We start from the raw sequence: 20,967 nt of genomic DNA on the forward strand, positions 1-20,967 counted from the left end.
TGAGGAGACCCACGTTCTAGTTCACCCTAAGCATGAAAGCATGCTGATCACTTTTTCTAAGTCCAAAGGTATGTGGTGAGAAAGGAGAGGAAGGAAGAGCATTGTTTTGAGCTCCTGAACAGGAGGTATCTAAAATACAACAACTCTTGGAATACCAGGACTTCCGTGGTCCTCTCTTATATGGTATGACCTACTATCATGCCATTATTATGTCTGCCTGCCCACCTGCCTATCATTCTTTTCTCTCTCCCCTCCTCCGCCCCTCTTATATTTAAGTGGACAATCACTTAAATATGAGACAGCTATGTGCGGCAACAGCCAACAAAGCTAATACAATCCTTGATTGTATAAACAGAGGCACACAATCAAAATCACTTGAGATATTAGCACTGCTTTATAAACCCTTAGTAAGGCCACACCTGGAATACTGCATTCAGTTTTGGTCACCACATTACAAAAAAGATGTTGAGACTTTGGAAGAAGTTTAAAGAAGAGCAACTAAGATGATTAAAGGCCTGGAGACAGAAAAGCAAAGAACGGTTGCAGGATTTGCGCTTGGCTCGTCTAGAGAAGAGAAGGACCAGGGGTGACATGATAGCAGTATTCCAGGATTTGAGAGGTTGCTACAAAGAAGAAGGAGTCAACTTACTTTCCAAAGCACCAGAAGGCAAGACAATGGGTGGAAACTAATCAAGGAGAGAAGCAACCTGGAATTAAGGAGAAAATTCCTGATAGTGCAAACAATTAACTAGTGGAACAACTTACCTCCAGAAGTTATGCGTGCTTCATTACTGAAAGTTTTTAAAGAAGAGATTGGACCATCCCTTGTTTGAAATGATATAGGGTTTCCTGCTTGAGCAGGGGTTTGGACTAGGGCAACATGTAAACAGCTACATTCTATAAACTAGAGTCCATTTAAGTACTCTCTGGAATGAGATCCTCGCTGAGATCTGTATGGCTCATAAGCTGATGATGTTCCCCAAACCTTTAAAGATCTGGCTATTTTCACAGGCCTTGGCATCGGGTGGATGGGCCTCTCCCATTTGTGAGGTTTTATGCAGGGGTGGGATTCTACCAGTTCGCACCTATTCGCTAGAACTGGTTGTTAACATTCTAAGCAGTTCGGAGAACTGGTTGTTTACTGGCCTAATCCTGTAAGGAAGGCAGGAAGGAAACATTCTGGTATTGCTTATAGAAACTGCCTCTCCGTTAACCCTTATTACATTCTTGGCAGGACTAGACTTCCTATCTCAGAAACTTCTCTGGAGTTTTTCCCCCTCCTTTGCTGGTACTTTGCTCGTGTAGAGTGACCATTCAAAGTTACAATGGCACTGAAAAAAGTGACTTATGACCATTTTTCACACTTACAACTGTTGCAGCATCCCCACAGTCATGAGAGGCCAGGCGAGGAGATGCATGCCTCGATGTGAGTGATATTGAGTTGGCCACGTCCAGCCAATAACATGACCAGTCACATGACCACCAAGCCACACCCACCACCTAAGCCACGCCCACAGAACCGGTTGTTAAAAAAATTGAATCCCACCCTTGGTTTTATGTTTGTTTTATTGTTGGATTGCCACCTTATGATTATTTTGTAACTAACATTGTTCTCGATTTTTTTTTTGTTCATTTTCCACACTTGGTGGTTTTTAATACTATTTATAGTTGGGAGCTAACTCAGGGTTGGTTGGAATCAGATCGGCATCCAAATAAATAACAAACAAACGATTGACATCCCTTGTTTTCTGCTGAAGTCTGCTTATGTGGCTAAAAGGCTGATAACATTTAAATTTCTTCATCTTGGATAAGAATAAACAAATATACATCTTTTAAAAAGAAGGATATTTAACTTCTCTCGGGCCACAACTTTCTATTTTAAAATGTTGTTATTAATATCATAACATAAGAGCTGAAGTTTATTTAACTTTTTTTTTGAAATGGTGTCTTTTTCTGGAGACAATTATGTTGCCATGGAGAAGATATACCTTTGAATTTATCTTGTAGATGTGTAAGGGAAACTCTTAACTCATTTGCCACTCTCACTTCTGGCTAAGTCAGCCCTGTTTTCTGTTGTTTTTGTTTTTACATATTTATTTTTATAAATAAATAAATAAAGCAAGAGCTTTCTGGGTTTGCATATTCTGCTTCCTCCAATGACACCTATTTTTATAATAGGCAGGAATGTTCTCATATGTTGCAAATTGTCTTTTAATCTCTGTAGCCTGCATAGAATAATAGACTGCTAAGATGTATTAATGCATTAAACTGCTACTCGATTTCCTTTTTAGCAAATGAAGATTTAGCCTAATAACGCATATCATTAATGATTTTTTTTTAAAAAAAATGGGAGATAATATGAAGCAATTAAGCTGCCATCCTCCAGAGAGTTCTTGCTATAACTGCAGAAAGTTTTAACCACTGGCACATTTCCTTTGCAGAAAATGATGAATGTTCCCATGCGTAGAATAGAAAGCCTTAACAGGGTGCTTGTATTCCTCCTCTCCAGTGAACAGTTTGCTTTTTCTGTGGAGTGGAGGTATGACAGATATGTAATAGTGTTATGAGTTACCTATCCTGTTACCAAGATCTCCCCTGTACAGCTGTCCCGTCTTCATTCTTGCATAGTGGGCGGTCTGTAATCTTTAAAATGAGTTGCCGAAATTTGACATGAAGCCCCACCTTAGTTAGCTGCCCCTTCATATATCATGTTCCTGTACCTTCAGGGATTAGATTGAAGCAAATTAAATTAAACAGATTTCAAAAGCGAGGGTGTTTTAAAAAAGTGAGGGTGGGCAATCCAGTGTCCTTAAAAGCTCTGCCTTGGTTGAGAGCTTAATGGCTCCTCTCATCTTCCATAGTTTGACTTGTGAGTTGTCTGCTCTCCTGTAGTCTCCTCATGAAGGAGTCTCTTGTCCTCTCTTTGTCCTGAGAGGTTGGGTTGCACCAAGCTTATGGCCAGTCCATTGGCCATCTTCTGGAGATGTCTTAGCTCACCATTGCCTCATTTGACATGTCAGGCAATGTAAGTCACGTTGGTGTATTTGGGGAAGCAGCCTGAAATGCTATGTGTTGGCAATCTTGTGGCTCCACTTTATATTAATTCACCAATTTCCTATGGAATTACCCCTTTGGTCTCTGATCTTTTTGGCTATCAAGTAGTTCCTTGTTGCCTACAAAAAACACTGGAACTTGAGCTTCCAGAGCCATGTTTTGTTGGTCATCTCTTCTGTCTAAAGAAGTTTGAAGGATTTTTTTTTGGGGGGGGGTTCCTTCAAGTCATAGTTATATATAGTATATAAATGTAAATGTAAACATAAATGTGTGTGTGTGTGTGTGTGTTTGTGGTGAGTTGAGTTGAGAGAGATTGGCTGACTCAAAGTCACCCATCTGGCTTTCATGATTAATTATATAACAATGCATGTGTGGGGAATAAAAGAAGTTTATGAATGGTTCAGTAAGGATGTGTGATGCCACTTTGGTTGCTTAATGAATTTTTGGACAAATATACATGGAATTCTGGGGGTAATATCAGAGGTGTCTTGGTTGATGATGCAGAAGTACATGTACTTGTGCATGCAGATGTTGGCTGAATACCCAAATGATTTTCAGTAAATGTGAACCAGAGAATTAATGTTTTGAAAACCAATATAGTTGTGCTTGACAAGAGTGAATGATTACAAGTTCTAAATAAAAAATAGAGGAAATGCGTAGAATGTGAATTAAATATGGGAATGTGAATGGAAAAAAATTGAGATACAGAAGGTAGTATTTAGTCTAGTGTGAGGACTGAATGTTTAGACAAAAGATGCAAAAATGTAAGGGCATGAGTCTGCCTGCTTTGTTTGTGAAAATGATAGTTGGATATATAAAGATGAACATAATAAATTGAATACAGCGGGATGGGGTACTTTAAAACCAAAAGGAGACATGACCAAAAATGAATCGATGCTGAATATATCTGAACTGAATACAAAAGTAGACAACTAATTGAAAGACATATTTGAGTTGTTTGATTATCTAAAGATAATAGATGAGGAACAAACTGCAAAACAAATACATGAAAAGGATTAAATGGATCAAAAGGAAAAGGAAGACCAATACAGCCGCGGCTGAATTAAGTTGATGACATTCTGGGGAAGGTGAAGTGTGAGAACTTTAAAGACACAAAAGGCAGTGTCCATAGTGTTGTATGAATGTGGGAGAAGGATGGTTTGCAAAGATAATAAAATATACAGAAGCATAGCAAATGATATTAATTAGTTTTTCCTATGTTTCTTTTCATTTATTTCACTTTTTGGCTTATTATTTCTTACTCTGCACCAAGCATAATGTTGGTTACCATAAAAAGGAACAGCTTGTAGGTATGTTTGCATGTAAGAACTGATATCTTACATTGTGAACATGTGTCTAAGGAACTCAACTGGATATTACTGCAGGTTGATGATTTTCATTTTCATACCATAGATTATTGAAAGACATTGTTCTGGGTAGCCCATAAGAAAGAGCCTGACCGTATCTAAACTGAGGGGCTAGTATTAAACAATTGTTCAAAATTTCTTTTACTTTTTGTTACTGCTTACATTTTTATTTTCAGTCTTTAAATATATTGACAGGGTGGCTCTTCAGGGATGAGCAATCTAAAGACTGGCTGCCTTGTTTCTATAGCAACCCAGCATCTCTGTCCTTTCAAAATAGCAAGTATGCAGGGGTATTAGATTCAGCAGAATTATGTTAACAATTGAGCATCTTTCCATTTCTAAGTCTTTGCACATGAAAATGGGCTGCATTGACACTTAAGAAAGAAAAGAGAGGGAGAAATGTCTTTTCTCCTGGAAAACTATATATATATATATATTTAGACAAAAAGGCTGTTTATTTTTTAGACATATTTTTTTATAAAAAGAAGTAATGTGCTGTTTTGCTGTTTCAGATGTGATATGCTCTTAAAAAGCATGAGAATAGCTGTGGGTTTCCAACAAGCTGACAGAATCAATGCCTATTGTCCATTATTATCTTCAGTGAATTGTTCTGTATTAAAAACTGTCATTAACATTATATCAGAGCCTCAGCTAAAGGATATACTGGCAGAGCAAATTTCTTGCACGTTGCATGCACTTACATTCACAGACACAATTATTTCAAGAGACAAAAAAAAAAAAAACTTTCTGTAATTTTAGCCCTTTGATCTTCTGCTCTGTTCAACATTATTCTGATCTTTGGCTTAGCCAAAGTGTAGCTCTGCAAGGAATGTTAATCATGCAGCCCATTCCTGCTTCTCTTTCTTTCAATCTTGGTTATTGTTTCATTATCATATTATATGACAGGGAATTCTGAATTGTGTGGATTTATCATTTCCATTGATTTTTAGCTGGAAAAGTATTTTTTTTTATAATTCTTCAAATGGCCCACATTCCAACTAAACAGGGTACTGGGGGTAATGTAAAACTGATAGATATTTATGCTGTACTTAAATATGTTTTTTAAACCCTGGGAAAAAAATATAAGCCAATTTAGGCAAGCAAGAAGAGGATGCAGCTATAACTACTTGCATTAAAATTGAGAAACTTTTACAACTCAATCTGTCTAAAGGTAGAGTTACATTGACCCTTTTTCTGATTGGTTTTTTTCTGATTGGTTTAACAATTATTTAAGCAGCTAAATTCTGAGGTCCTAATGCAGGCATGTCCAACCTGTGGCCCATAAACCATATGCAGCCCTGGAGAGCTTGTAATGCACCCCACAGAATTTATTAAAAAAAATGAAAGGCTTGTTATTTACATATATTAACTATAATTTATATGCAGCCCAGGACTATTCTGCTTCACTTATAGCAGCCCAGGCAAGCCAAAAGATTGGACACCCATGTCCTAAGTCTAAAGAAAAGAAGAATTAGGGGTGACATGATAACAGTATTCCAGTATTTGAGGGGCTGCCACAAAGAAGAGGGGGTCAAATTATTTTGCAAAGTACTGGAAGGCAGGACAAGAAACAATGGTTGGAAACTAACCAAAGACAGAGGCAACCTGGAATTCAGGAGAAACTTCCCAACAGTGAGTTCAATTAACCAGTGGAATAGCTTGCCAGCAGAATTCGTGGGCGCTCCAACACTGGATGTTTTTAAGAGTCTAGACAGTCACTTATCTAAAATGGTATAGGGTCTCCTGTTTGTGTAGGGGGCTGGAGTAGAAGACCTCCAAGGTCCCTTCCAGCTCATTCTATTATATTCTAATGCATATCCTCTGCTTGTTCAAATCAGCAGAATACACTTAGAAAAAGAGAACATATTTTCTCGTATTTTCTGACATGCAAAATCTATCCCTGTTAGAACGTAAGAATAGCTTTTATCATTCTATGTCGATATGCCCACTTCTAGTTACAGATGTACAGCTAAAAGGAAATTACCTGCTGAATTACCTGATATGAGAAGGAGAGACACACACACAAAAAGAGAAAGTGTCTCACACCAAACATAGAGCACGCTAAGTTACATCACAAATGGTCCTTTTTGCATCGGAAGGCAGCTTTCATGTGGTTGTTCTTATTTGTCAAATAACAGCTGAATAATAAATGAGCTTAGAAAGACACTTTGAAATGTAGCATCCCATAAAACATTAACATCTTATGTCTCATCTAACAGACTTTTCACCATTTGTGAAAGCAACATCATAGTTAGAGGAAATTTCCCCAATATTCATTTTCACGATAGGTAATAGATTGTTTTTTGCTTCAAAGAAATGAAGATCCATCAATAACTTGATGGATGTGTTTTTATTTATGATTCACAATATTATTCCCAAACCTCTTTATCTTGTTGCAGAGGCTGGAGAGCATATTTGGTATTTTGAACATGTTTTGTGGGCATTCTCACAAAATGGTTTCAGGGGGCTTCCAGATCAACCTCAAAATGACTGTAATGTGGGACTAGCTCACTTCAAAGGATTGCTCTGCCAGGGAAGATACCTGCTGTCTGAAGAATGTTCTATCGTGGATTCTTGCTTATCTTTATCCTTTGGAATATTAGTCATCGATTTCTCTTATGAAAACTATAGAAGAGTAATTGGATATGAGATGGGTGGCAAATAAATTTTATAAATAAATTATAAATAAGTAATGGAATCCCCTTCTAACTTTCCTTTGGTTTAACTTTAAAACATAGAAATAAAGGATGATTGTTTTCCTATTTGAAATGCCTAGGCAAATGATTGAAAGAGGCACCATTTTCCAGTATTTTTCCCCTTTATTATTCATGTAAAAGATGGTAGAAAGCAATTCAGCCAAACATTGTTAGAACAGTCACACAGTTTCACTAATTGCTTTGCGTTCTTTGTGAACAATTCTATCCTCCAACTGACAGAGTCTGTTGCAGTTTGTATTAAATGAGCATTTCTCCTTCTGAACTCTAACTTCTAGCTCAGAGACATTTTAAACACAAATCATGTAGCAGGTTATATTATGAACGTAAGATATGTATATGTACCTTGCACATGTATACCCTTCTATATATTTCTAAATGCTAAAGTGTTTCAAACTAGAGTTAGGAAAGGGCTTAAAGTTATATTCGCAGCATCTGCCACCAATCAGATTAACAACTTGTTATCTCATGGCTTCTTTTCCTTATGGTAGGTAAACCCTTCTACCACCTTCTACTCCACCAGAAACTTTCGGCACAGCATCTCTTCTTCTGCAGCATGATTCTTCAGATGATGTCCAAACAATTCTTTTCAACATTCTTTTTAGTTGCCTGAGAACTAGTCCAGTCCAGGTTTACCAGGCCGTATTGGGTTTTACTAAAACCAGCAACCCAACCATTTCAGCCATTTGAGCCACCAGCCATTATTTCCATTTCCAGCTTTCTTCTCTTCCCTAGCTGGGTTTCATCCCACCTCTAATGATAGCATGGCATCTTTTACTGGTATAGCCCACCATCTATGAATGTTTTCCCAAGAGAGACAAAGCTAACTTCTACTGTAATCTCTGTATCAGCAAAGTGAAAACAAACCATTCTGTTTGGGTAAGAATAGGTGAAGAGTCAGTGAGATGCTATGGTGGAACATGGGACTTTCACAGGTGTCAGTGATACACAGCCTACAGATGGCTATCTCTGGGTCAATTTCATATGAAGATAGAGAGGGAGTAGCTTGGTGCTGGCTTTCCGCCTGTTGCTGCATGACATATTTATGGTTGAAAGATCAAACAACAATGTGCAAGAATTTTGTTAGGAGATTTCATTTTTTTCATAATCAAACTATTGGTTGTCTGTCATTGTATTGAATTCACACCCTACAAGTAAACTATAAAGCTTCCATTACTCACTTCAGAGCATAGGTTTCTGTATAATTTGAGAAAATGCTTCAGACAGGACCGACCTGAATTCATATGAAGATAAAGTGAGGGAAGTGTCTTCTGTCAAGATTGTTTTTTCAAATGAAAATATATTTAGACCTAATGGGATTGGTCTCTTAGTCTGACCCATCCCATAGGGCTTACAATATCCTTTTCATTGATAAACACTTTCTTGAAAAATATAAGATTGGATGCCTACCATCATTAATTTTTTGTATTAACATAACTCCTCTGGTCATATCAGATGCTGGCCCTTTTAAGAGAGATATAAAACAGTTTTTAACTTTTGAAAAGTTATTTTTTTCAAACTCAGGTGTCTATGAGGCTTTTGTGTTGGTGAAAAAAAAAAAAAAGAGCTATCCATAATATCTCAAATATCCCAGGAATGATCTTGATTTGTTCTTGGAGACTGCATCTGCTGAATAGCCTGCAGATTCTTTTCTTGTAGCTTAACATTTTGCTGGTCAGCTATGTAACTTAAGTAATGCAGTTTAGAAAACCTCAGGTGACATTTAGCTGAATTGATAGTTGTACCTCCTGCATTGAAACTGGAAATAACATCTTTTAACTACTGTACACGTTCTTTCCAGACTCTCTGCGCTCCAGCAGTTTGAGCCTAACACTGTGTAACAGAGTGAGCTTTCAACATTCACCTCAGCTTCTGCCAACCTAGCAGTTTCAAAGCATGCAAATGCAAGTAGATAAATTGGTACCACTAAAAGCGAAAGTAAGAAACCAACCTATGCCAGATCTGCTCAACTTGAGGTGAAAACTGGTAGAGAAAAAAAGACCCCGATGATGTTGACTTTCCTGCAGAACACCATTAGCTCTTTGTGTGTGGAACTCTTTTCTCTCACCTCATCTTCTCAAGTAGTTTGTAAGATAGACTTAGTTCTTTCATCCCTAAGTCTATTTTGTAGTTAAAAGATCCAGTTCTCCAGATTAGAGTAAATGGCCCTTACCACTTAGTTCACAGTTTACAAAAAGCAACAGTTCTAGAGATTTCATTGCAACTTTAATATAATGGCATTCCTTGGTGTCTTGCACGGGTTTAAAATTCTCCTATGCCATGTCACTGAGGTTACGCCATTTTCTCCTTTATGTGACAATATAGTCCACTAGGTCTTTGGATTTGGGATTTCACTGGTCCATCCTTCATGATAAGAATGCTTTTGGCTTTATCCCATTCAACTTTGAAGACCTGAATCCAAGTGAATGTACAAATGCTTTAACCGACTGGATGGATTGTAGTTTGATCTGTGAGATCAAACTGTGATTTCATCAGGGACTTCCTCATTATTGTGCACTTGAGCAATTCGTCAGCAATCTCTTTTTGTTGTGACTGTGCACGAGGAGTTTGCTTTTAGTACTGGAGTCTGAAATCACAAGCATATACTGATTTCTTCTTGCTGAGTTTGGGGGAAAAAAACAGCTAGAGCCATAACAATTCTAGAAAATAAAGTAGGAATCAAGGGGATTCTTTCCACAAGTGTCTTTTATTATTTTTCCCCTTAGGTTTTATATATTGATGTTTTTGGCAAGACTGACAATGAATCTGGTTGGCCAAAAGTACTGTATATATCCCTAAGCCTCATTAGAGATTTTCTTGCCACATGTGACTTAACATTTTTACTGTCAAAATCCAACAAATCTTTTGTAAAATACTGGGAAATTTCAGTCTGCTCTATATTGTTTTCAGAATGGAGCTCCTCATAAACTCTACAAAATAAAGTTTCTCAACTTTAACATGTGTGGACTCCAACTCCCAGAATTCCTTAGCTTACATGTTGCCTGGGGAATTCTGGGAGGTGAAGTCCACACATCTTAAAAGTTGATGTGGTTGAGAAACACTGGTATAAAGATCTCCTTTTTCACAAAGACAGCTGATTTAAACAAAACTGCTTCTTGCAATTAGAAAAGATATTGCCTCCCTGGTGGTTGAAGTACTCCCCAAGATGCTGTTAGAAATTTGTTTGGTTTTTATTGTTCAGCTGAATTTTCTTCCCTGGAGAAATCTATTCAATACTAAATGTCATGTAGATACTTTAATGAAAGTTTTTTTTAAAGAATCATTTCATTTGTAAGTATTTTTCTTTGGTGGTAAGTGCCAAAAATACAGTGGCTGAAATAATTTTCTCACAAGAGTTCAGACAAAGAGTTCCCTTTGGCATCAGATTATTTTAAGTGTCTAAGAATTTCATACGGAATTTCTATCTCTAAATACCACTAACAATCAGTCTTGGTTCTTGATCAGACAAAGGATAGTGAAGATATCATGGAAAATTGTGAAATGTTATATGAGCAAAATTGGATTGCAGTTAAAAAGTTTCCACCACACATTATTCTCTGTTTAACTGAACTATTACGAATGATCTACAATGTAATAATCATTTCAATTGCAGTCCCTGCAATCGTAATGTTTAATCCATGTGAAAGCCTGTAAATTAGCATAGGTAGTCCTTGACTTATGACCACAATTGAGCACAAACTTTCTGTGGCTAAGCGAGACAGTGATTGAGTTTTGCCCCATTTTAGGACCTTTTTTGCCACAGTTGTTGAGTGAATCATGACAGTTGTTGTTAGTAACAGGGTTGTTAAATGAATCTGTCTTCCTAATTGACTTTGCTTGTCAGAAGGGCACAAAAGGTGATCATGTGATCTCAGGACAATGCAGCTGTCATAAATAGGAACCAGTTGCCAAGCATTTGAATTTTGATCATGTGACCAACAGTCATAAATGAGAAAAACAGTCATGTCACTTTTTTCAGTAATGATGTAACCTTATATGGTCACTAAATGAATGGTTGTAAGTGAAGGACTACCTGTATACCTTCTTTTTCTTCATTTTTTAAGGACGGCATGGTTAGTGAGCTTGGCCAAGTATGATTCATTAGGATTTTGGATGTTACGATTTTTCACTGGCTGCTTTAATATGCTGATTATTTTTTTTCTTTTTTCTTAGGTAACCAGTGTTTTTCCTGGGGATGGAACGAACATGGCATGTGTGGCAATGAAACAGAAGAAAATGTTTGTTTTCCTCAGCCTGTGGAACCTCTTAGTTCTTCAGAGCTGCTTTTAATTGGATGTGGAGCTGGACACTCTTTAGCATTTTGCTTTTTACCAAGCTTAGATATAACACTGTAGAACCCTCTGAACAATTTTAAATTCTCCCTGAGGTTTGTGCTTGGTTAATAAATGCAGTTAATGTCAAAGCAATTCAGTCATATGTAGCCATGACAAGATTATCTATATTATATACTGACATAGTCATTTTGTTGGGTTCATATTTTAAAGAAGAAAGGGAGATTTTTTTTTTGGGGGGGGGGGCTTTTATTTGAGGGGGGCAAAGTATAAAAACATTTAGGTGTGATGAAATGACACAGGATGTGCTTTATTTATTGTCAAGCGTGCAAAACCAGATTTACAGTAATGAACAGCTTGTATATAGGAATCTCCTGATATTAAGAGTTAGCACCTGGACAGAACTAGATAAATATTAATGGAATTCAGGTGTGGGTTGGACTTAGTTCGCTTGTGGCTACAAAACGATTCTAAACTGATGCCTAGTTTAACTCCTCCCCCTGGATCTGCCAGTCTCTTTCCTACATTTATTGATACCACGCACATGGTTACATCAGGTAGTTCTCGCTTAACGACTGCTCTGTTTAATGATTCTTCAAAATTATGATGGTGCTGAAAAAATAACTTTATGACCAGTCCATGCACTTGCAACTGTTACAGCATCCCATGATTATAGGATCTCCAATTGTATATTTCATAGCCAGCTTCCAACAATCAAAGTCAATGAAGAAGCCAACAATCAAATTACAAGTCACAATCACCTGAGAGCTTGCTTAAAGATTGTGTTGGTAAGCAACAGAGTTGCCGATCCCAGATGATAATTAAATGAAGGACTATCTGTCCAGTTTTTATCCAAGAAAATATATTGGAGCATTGGTCTCAATATTGAAGATTTATAATTGGACTAAATTGTTTCATCAATACAAATGCAATCAGATATAAAGACTTCCAGGTGAGAAAAATGGTGGATTGATGCTTCTCTGAAAGGGTAGGGATGCTGAGGATGGAATTATGCCTGCTGGCAAGGCCTACACAACTTCTCCAGGTGAAAAAAAAGCTAAAAAGATTGCCCATGTGTACTCTAGGTAGCAGTTTCTTATGAGGAAGCCTGCAGCACCCAAAAGGATTCTGCAGGCAACTCATGTGTAAAATGTCCCGAGCCAAGGAAAATCTGACTTGCAGCCTCAATGGAGCCTTTAATGGATACCAAGTCCCACTTTCTTAAGCACTTTGGATGGTAACTATCTAAAAACTAAAGAACTCTCTGGAGTTCTAGCAGTGTTTAACTGGACCTTCTGTGTTTAACAGAAAAAGAACAAAAAAAAATCTTCAGGAATTAACTTGCAGCAAAAAGCACAGTAGAAGCTTGGACTATAAAAGTTTTAAACAAACATAGGGACCAGGGGTATTTTTTTAAATTCGTTCTACTGTAGGTTCCTGTAAATGTATTAGAAGAAATATCCACAACGGTGGAGTGGAATGTGAGGAGAGCAGAACTGACTGAAATGGCTACATTGACTTGTGTAATTAACGAAGGAACAGTAGTTCTTTTTTTTAAAAAAAAATAAAAGAATGGAAACCTTTTTGAACAAAAATAAGTTGGTGATTTTGGGATTAATCAGCAACCCTGATTAAAAAGGGTTGCTTACAGGAAGACAGGATCCAAAATATATAATTTCAGAGGCTGGAAAAAGTGAATAATCATGCTAGTAATGGCTTGCCTTCAGAGGTTGTGAGTGCTCAATCACTGGAGGTTTTTGAGAAGAGATTGGACAACATTTGTCTAAAATGGTATAGGGTCTCTTGCCTGAGTAGAGGGTTGGACTAGAAAACTTCCAAGGTCCCTTCCAATTTTGTTATTCTGTTGTATATGTACTATTATCTGATGCAAAGAAGATTGGAAGTTGCTTCTTTAAATATCTTTCTTCTTTGTCTCAATTTTTCATTTATTTGTTTATATCTCTTACACAACATGCATATATGTACACACATAAGCGATCAAGTATGTACTAAAATATGTTGCCAACACTCATGGTTCCTTGTTATGTCTGGCTATTGACTGGCTACTGACTGGGTGTTTTGCTGGGTCACAAGTCCAGATGCCCATTTTGAAAGGCCTTTGTGAATTAGTTCAATATCTAAGTGGCAGCACTAGATACCAAAATACTTTTCCTGAGTCGTCTTCTTTTGTTCTTTATTTCATTTTTGGATTGAATGCCCACCTCCTATATTTTATAAGTCAAACTCCTGAATATATTTATTAGAATTGGGCAGCCCTTTTGATTACGTTTCAACCATATGCAGGTCTGTGAATATAGCACCTGCCTATAAGGCAGGAGTGGGGTTCTACCAGTTCGCACCTATTCGCTAGAACTGGTTGTTAACATTCTAAGCAGTTCGGAGAACCGGTTGGTAGAAGAAATTACTGGCCTAATCCTGTAAGGAAGGCAGGAAGGAAACATTCTGGTGTTGCTTACAGAAACTGCCTCTCCGTTAACCCTTATTACATTCTTTGCAGGACTAGACTTCCTGTCTCAGGAACTTCTCTGGAGTTTTTTCCCCTCCTTTGCTGGTACTTTGCTCGTAAGGAGTGACCATTCAAAGTTATAATGGCACTGAAAAAAGTGACTTATGACCATTTTTCACACTTACGACTGTTGCAGCATCCCCACAATCATGAGAGGCCAGGTGAGGAAATGCATGCCTCGATGTGAGTGATGTTGAGTTGGCCACACCCAGCCAGTCACATGACCACCTAGCCATGCCCACCAACTAAGCCACGCCCATAGAACTGGTTGTTAAAAAAGTTGAATCCCACCCCTGCTATAAGCTCTTCGAAACTTTCATGTCTTTTCTCAGAATCGGATGGATACCCTGTGAGAGACAGGAAAATATGGCTGCTTTAAAGAGTTGCAACCAAGTTGCAACCAACATATGCTCTCCTGTACCTTCTAAAGCCCTTTTTTGAAATTGAATCAAAGGCATTGCATAGCCCTTATTTATATGTATATATTAGGCCGTAGAAGGGGCATAGATATAATATCAGCCTTCACAAATAAGCTAGTTAATAATAATAAAAAAATAATTTTACTTTCCTAGACTGAAGTTCGTCATGTGTATAAAATGCAGAAACTTTGGAGTTCTGTGCCACTGTACCAATCCAGGATTTTGTGCTAATAGTCTGATACTCTGTAAGCCTAATCTGTTCCATCTGTCTACAAGCAGTTTATTCGTAAAGCCAATTAAGAGGGATTAACGAAATCTGTTTAGCCATTTGTGATCCCTCTTACTTTACCTGTAGGCAAGTTACCAGAAATTATGCAGTAACTACTCCTTTTATACATACCCTAGTCAATATAAATCATAATGTGTGTACACAAATATATTTGGTAGAATGCAGTATTGCAGGCTAACTCACTGCTCACTGCCAGGAGTTCAATCCTGATGGGCTTGAGGTTGACTCAGCCTTCCATCTTTCCAAGGTCGATAAAATGAGGACCCAGATTGTTTGGGGCAATAGGCTGACTCTGTAAACCATTTAGAGACGGCTATAAAGCACTATGAAGCGATATATAAGTCTAAGTGCTATTACTATTGCTATCGGCCTGGTTACATGGTCATATGTCAGAGATGCTCTAGTACAGGGTTGTCAAGCTCGCAGCCCATGAGCCAGATGCATCCCGCGCTAACCACACCCATGCCCGGTTTAGCGAAAGGGGGGAAAGGTCACGATACATCATGGGCCGCCGCCGTGACACCCCTGCTCTAGTAGATCCTGCAGTAAGCAAGGGAATGAACTAATTAGTTCCTTCCAATTCAGTGAAATTAAACGGGGTGAAAAAGGTTTTATATTATGCTTTCCCTCAGATTGCACCATAAAACTTCAATAACGCAGAAGATCTTTCAAGATTGCTTGAAAGAAAAAAAAGTACAGTATTCATGAGGTATCCTTCCAGCTGTCTTTGTTTGGTTTTTAATCATCATCATCAGCACTTAGAAATCATTTCATAATGTGGAGCATGCTATAAACTATTTTACCTCTTCATGTTTTTGCTGACATCCTTTTGCAGAAGGATTTTTTTTTTTTAAAAAAAATCATGTTCTGCTATTAGGCGTACTTGTATTCAGGCTATTAAACTTTTTATCTCTAGCTCTTGATTAGGCATTTGCTTGTTCTATCTGCATATCCTTGGGAAAGATTATGTATTGGATTTTCTTTCACAGCTGCATTTTGTGTTTCATTTGCTGCTCTTCCTTTGTTCTTCCATTTTATCTTTCCTCCTAAAAACTTGAGTTCATTTAAGGTGTACACCTTCAGTATTTTACACTATATTGTTAATTCTGTGCTGTGTATCTATTGTTTTGTATTCGCTAATTATTTTTGCGTAATAAATAGAATTTGTTTCCTTTATCCTCCTCTTTGATTTGCAATAAACAATAACATTAAATTAACAATAAAATTATCTGATTAGTTGTTTAAACTGTGTAAGGAGCATTAAGATGCATTGCAGAATATTTAAGTATTTTTGATCAGATGGTATAATATTTTTATCATGTAAATATTTTTAACTTTCATTTATTTGGCGGGGGGTTGGCCTTTTGATATGAGCTAGATCAGGGCTGTCGAGCTCACGGCCCATGGGATGGATGCATCATGCACTGGCCACACCCATGTCTGGTTTAGTGAAGGAAAAAAAAAGTAATACGTCCATGTGACGGTGCTGTAACAACGCAAGCTTGACACTCCCAAGCTAGATGGATAGAACAATCTTTTCCCCCATTGTTTTTGATGTTAATTATATTCTGGATCAAATCAGAAGCCTTTCGGGTATCCTGGGACAGAACTAGAAACACCACATCCTTATGTGCCCTCCTGAATCTATATATGCAACCCAAGTAGCCCTCTGAAAGCTGCTGGTGAATTATTATTTTGTGTGACAAAAATGAAAATTGTCATGCCCCTGTTGGAATCTGATCCTGAGGGGGAAGTCGAGCAGCTGACAGGGAGTGGGAGTGTGGCTCCGGTGGCTGTGGAAGAAACTGGGGAAGGGCACAGTCTGGATGGGCATTCAGAGGAAGACCCAGGGCCACCCCCTCTTCATCCTAGGGGAGGAACACACAGGGAGGAACGGAGAAGGGAACAACGTGAGTTACATGGTTTATGGGGGAGGAAAGGGCCCTGATCTCCTTCATTAGCTGCAGCCTGGGTAACTGTTTAAAATGGCAAACTATGCACAGCAAAGTTGCTGGAAGCAAAGCGTGCATTATCTTTGTCGAGGCATATCTGAGTTCTGGCATCATCCCAACTATGTGTGTTTCGTTATATTTTGGAAGTCTGCAATTCCTTATCCTGCCCTGTCTCGTTAATTGCTGCAGCGTGGTTTGTGTTGGTTTTTATTTATAATTTAAATGTACTTTGCGTCTGGACTGAATTTATTCCCTTTAAAGACTGTTCTTGGGAGAGTTTTTTCTCCAGCCGAAGATAACTGGACATTGGGGGCCAAGTTGGAGGTATTAAAGGGACTTTACCTACTTTTGTGACCTTGTTGCTTTTGTGCCACACCCCGGGTCATCACAGAAATTATTAAATGCAGCTGAATTAGGACTGTTCACATAAAGCAGAGGTGGGAAACTATGGCCCTTTTATGACCTGTGGACTTTAACTCCCAGAATTCCTGAGCCATGTTGGCAGGTCCACAGGTCATAAAAGGGCCATAGTTCCCTTTCCCTGTTGTGTTTCTATATTGCATGTTCCTTCATCTGTTTTCTAGACAAGTTTCTGTTGGATTCTGTATTCTGTTAAATACTAGAACAAACTTCTGGTAATAAAAAATGGGGTTGATCAAAAGCTATTATTTAAAGTAAGTTCCATCACTAAAAGAAACATTAGAAGATTCTAGCATATGCATTTTCGTCCTTCAGATAAACAAGGATATACAGATAGGTCTGTTTATGTTCCACTTATGACTATAATAGTGCCTGTCCATTACCGTTGTAAGTTGTGACAGTCATAAAGTTATCCATGTGGCTGACCCAATTTTATGACCTGTTTTTGGACAGTGGATGTTAAGTGAAACAGTTGTCAAGTGAACCAATTGTTTGCTTGTAAATGCCAGTTTTTGACAAAAACATAAAAAAAATGAGGTCCCGTACAGCATAAAATGAGGACCTGTGAATATGGACCAGTTGCTGACTGCCCAATATGCAGTAATGTGACATGTGTGTGTGTGTGTGTGTGTAGATGTTGGAACTTTGGAGCCAGTTCATAAGTATACTAGGAGAAGCCTGTCATAACTTTGAATCATCACTAAGCAATGGATCATAAGTTGAGGACTACCTGTAATGCAGCATAACCAACATTTAGCAAACATCAATGTTGTTGTTTCTAATAGTAAAGGGAAGCCCGATGATTTGTCCAACCCTGATGCTAAGAATAAGAGCTACCAAGTCTTATTTTCTCATTCATGGTGTCTATTTACGTAAGGCAAATTGCATTTGTATGTAATGAAATATGTGTGTAGATGACTTGGAAAATGAGGGGAAGAGAAACAATTACACCACAAAACAATTACCTAGGAAACGATTACACAAGAGAGGCAGAAACTCCTAGTGGCTTAACGGTCAGATAAAGAAACTCGGGAAAGATCTGCTTTAAGGGGTCAAGCAGGTAAAAGTGGCAGGAAGTTTGTATCTTTGTACCTTGACATTTGCAACATTCTGTTAATGTAGCCTTACAATAAAGCAGAAATAGGTTTTTTTACTATGTCCTTTTATGTAACATTCAGAAAATATTTTCTAGTCTCAAATTAAAATAGGCATGCACTCTAATGAGAGACTCTGGCAGATATTTAGGCAAAAATTTATTGGAGAACATGAATGATATTATGTCATTGAACCCATTTGTTTTATGGGGTGTCTAGATGGAGATACCTTTTGCTTTGATTTCCCTTATTTTTCAGCTGCTGCTTCCATCACAAATAAAATATCTTTGCCAAAACAAAAACAGACAATAGCCAAATATTATCTTTGGCCTGCTAAAGGTAGAAGGAATCTACCTGCAATTGCCTGTGGCCCATTGCAGAATCAAAAACAAAAAACAACCTTGTTAATCTTTAAAATGCCACAACAGGTTTGTTAGTTTTATTTGCAACGTTATAGCAATGCTCCCTGATTCCATAGAATTGGATGTTGAATTAAATCTTAGTAGGTTTTACTCTGCTTGGATACACCTTTTTCCTTTAAAGAGAGAGGAGTTGTTAGGAGCCCCTTTCTGAAGAATCTGTAGAAGGTTGCTGTGACATTCCAGCATATCAAGATGGTGCTGATCAACAGAAATTTGGTAGCTTAGATTTTACAGGAAGTTCCTTTCCTGCTGCAACCTATCGTGAATCCCAAAAGAGGCCTCCTGATTGCTCTCCATCTCCCCTCCAAAACCCCTCACTACAGAATTCTTCATTGGTTGATTTTGGAGCCTGTCCTGAAGTTAATCAGAGAAGGACAAGCTGGAAGCCAAGTGAGTCACTGTTTCTCCCTTCTGCTGTAATATTGGAAATTATGGATGTTACCCAAAGTGAATCACTGGGGGTGCGGTAAGGGGTCTTTAGATTTCATGATGGGTGAGAAATTCAGAGAAATTGGGGAAGAGGTCTGACTGGCACACTTTTTTGTCCTATTGCTGTACATTTTGGGTCTAGAATCTTTAACCAGCAGAATTGAGCTTTGATTAAAATGTTAAAGTGAGATGATGGCAATGTTAATTTAGATGCATTTTAGTATGGATTTCATCTGTATTTTTATTGGGAATCTGCCTAACATTTGTACAGTATGCATGACGTTCATTTCCATCCAATCCAATGATTACATTGAAGCATTCTCACGTCTGACTTTTAGCACTAAAATAATTTTTGCCTATTTTTATTTCTTCCAGGCAAACAATAGAAAGAACAGAAAGCAAAAAAGTTAAACACAAGCTATTGCCAAGTTTTAGATACATCCAATTTAAATATTACAAAATTCCTGGGTGACTACAGAAACGTGGCTATTTACATCTAAGTGACCAATATGGCATCTAAGCAGTTTAACCGTATGGTTGACTACAGAAATACAATTTATTGCTCTTCCCACCCTCCATTTGTTTCTAACTTAAGTAATAAAAAAAAAGGAATTCATAAATTTCAGCCCTAAGATGCAATAAATAAAATCACTTCTTTTTATATTATCAGACATGGAGGTCCACAACTGGGAGTTTCCCAGGTACAAAACTGGAAAGCATGATTACTATTTAGGGTTATCAGATCCGGTCTGCAGGAGAAAAAAATCACTAGATGGCAGTAAAGAAATGCAGAAAAGCCAATTCTTTTCAGGCAGATAAACTGCTTGGCCAGATGTTATATCCTGCCAGTGGGGCCAGAAAAAAGAATACTGTAGGTTAGGGGCAACTAGAAAACTTCAAATAAGATCCTGAGGTCAAGTTAGGTCTGGAATTAGCACTGATTAGCATTTGTTCAAATATATCTTTAAGAAGCGACATTATTTTTCAGACCCATCTAAAACCCGGGGGACGGACAGGCTGCTTTAATGAGTAACAGGGAAGTCCTCTCCTCCTGCAAGGTTCAAAGATTTTTATTTTCAAAGGGTGCACAGCTTAGTTGCCATACTGTTTGTACTGTGGACAGAAAGTCTGGCCTACCTGCTTTATTGCAAACTGCAGACTGTGAAAAATCTCCGGGAAAGGATTGAATGACTAGAGATACAATTTTATAAAAAAAGAGCCAAATAGAGGAAAGATTTGTCTTAGAACTGGTAAAGTGGTAAAATGGATGGGGGAAGTAGGGTAGAACCACCATATTTTCAGCAGTTTGGGATCTACAAGAGATGTCACTTATCAGAAAAAATTCAAAAGAGTGATGTGGACAACCTTCTTACGTTAGACTTACAAAAGAGATGTATTATATCTGTGGGGGTATTCCTGAGAAAAGGTAGAAGATGAAAAGAAACCAGTTTCTGTGACACTATTTAAAAGGAATAAACATTAAGATTTTTTTTTTAAATAAAACGATTTATACAGTTGACTTACTGGATCAAGGTTTTTATATTATATTATATTATATTATATATATATTATATTATATTATATATATATATATATATATTATATATATATTATATTATATTTTATATATATATATATATATATATATATATATATATATATATATATATATATATATATATATATATATATATATATATAGTATTCAGCTTTGTTCGGGTATTATCCCACGTCATTATAGTTGTGCTTTTAAAGTTGTAGCGACGTTTTAGCAGAATCTCATCTGCCATCATCAGGCTTGTGTATTGGGTTCGTCTGTGGGTCAGACTTTCACAGCCGTTTCTGTTTTAAATTTGGGGCTAGCCTACTGCTATGCCAGAATGGTTTTTTCATCATCCTGATTGGTTGGGAGTCTTGGTCTGTGTTTATTGGTTTTGGAATTTGCTGTGTTCTGCTTGATTGGTGTTTCTAATATCTTCTGTCTGTTT

At 37.5% G+C, this 20,967-nt stretch overlaps 2 protein-coding genes across 4 annotated transcripts in view; one reads left to right on the forward strand and one right to left on the reverse strand.

Annotated features, from left to right (window-relative positions):
* Positions 1-15,838, forward strand: part of SERGEF (secretion regulating guanine nucleotide exchange factor) — a 76,510-nt gene extending 60,672 nt beyond the window's left edge. For both annotated transcript variants that reach the window (XM_026668315.2, XM_087951245.1), the window contains one exon: positions 11,309-15,838. In XM_026668315.2, coding sequence (XP_026524100.1) covers positions 11,309-11,490 — 182 coding nt within the window. In that variant the 3' untranslated portion in view covers positions 11,491-15,838. The remainder of the gene's footprint in view (positions 1-11,308) is intronic.
* Positions 1-20,967, reverse strand: part of KCNC1 (potassium voltage-gated channel subfamily C member 1) — a 171,586-nt gene that overhangs the window by 5,623 nt on the left and 144,996 nt on the right. The window lies entirely within an intron of this gene.

Source organism: Notechis scutatus, chromosome 1, assembly GCF_049901735.1.
Source record: "Notechis scutatus isolate UNSWTSFEM ecotype Mainland chromosome 1, rNotScu1.2, whole genome shotgun sequence".
In the NCBI taxonomy this organism is placed as follows: domain Eukaryota; kingdom Metazoa; phylum Chordata; class Lepidosauria; order Squamata; family Elapidae; genus Notechis; species Notechis scutatus.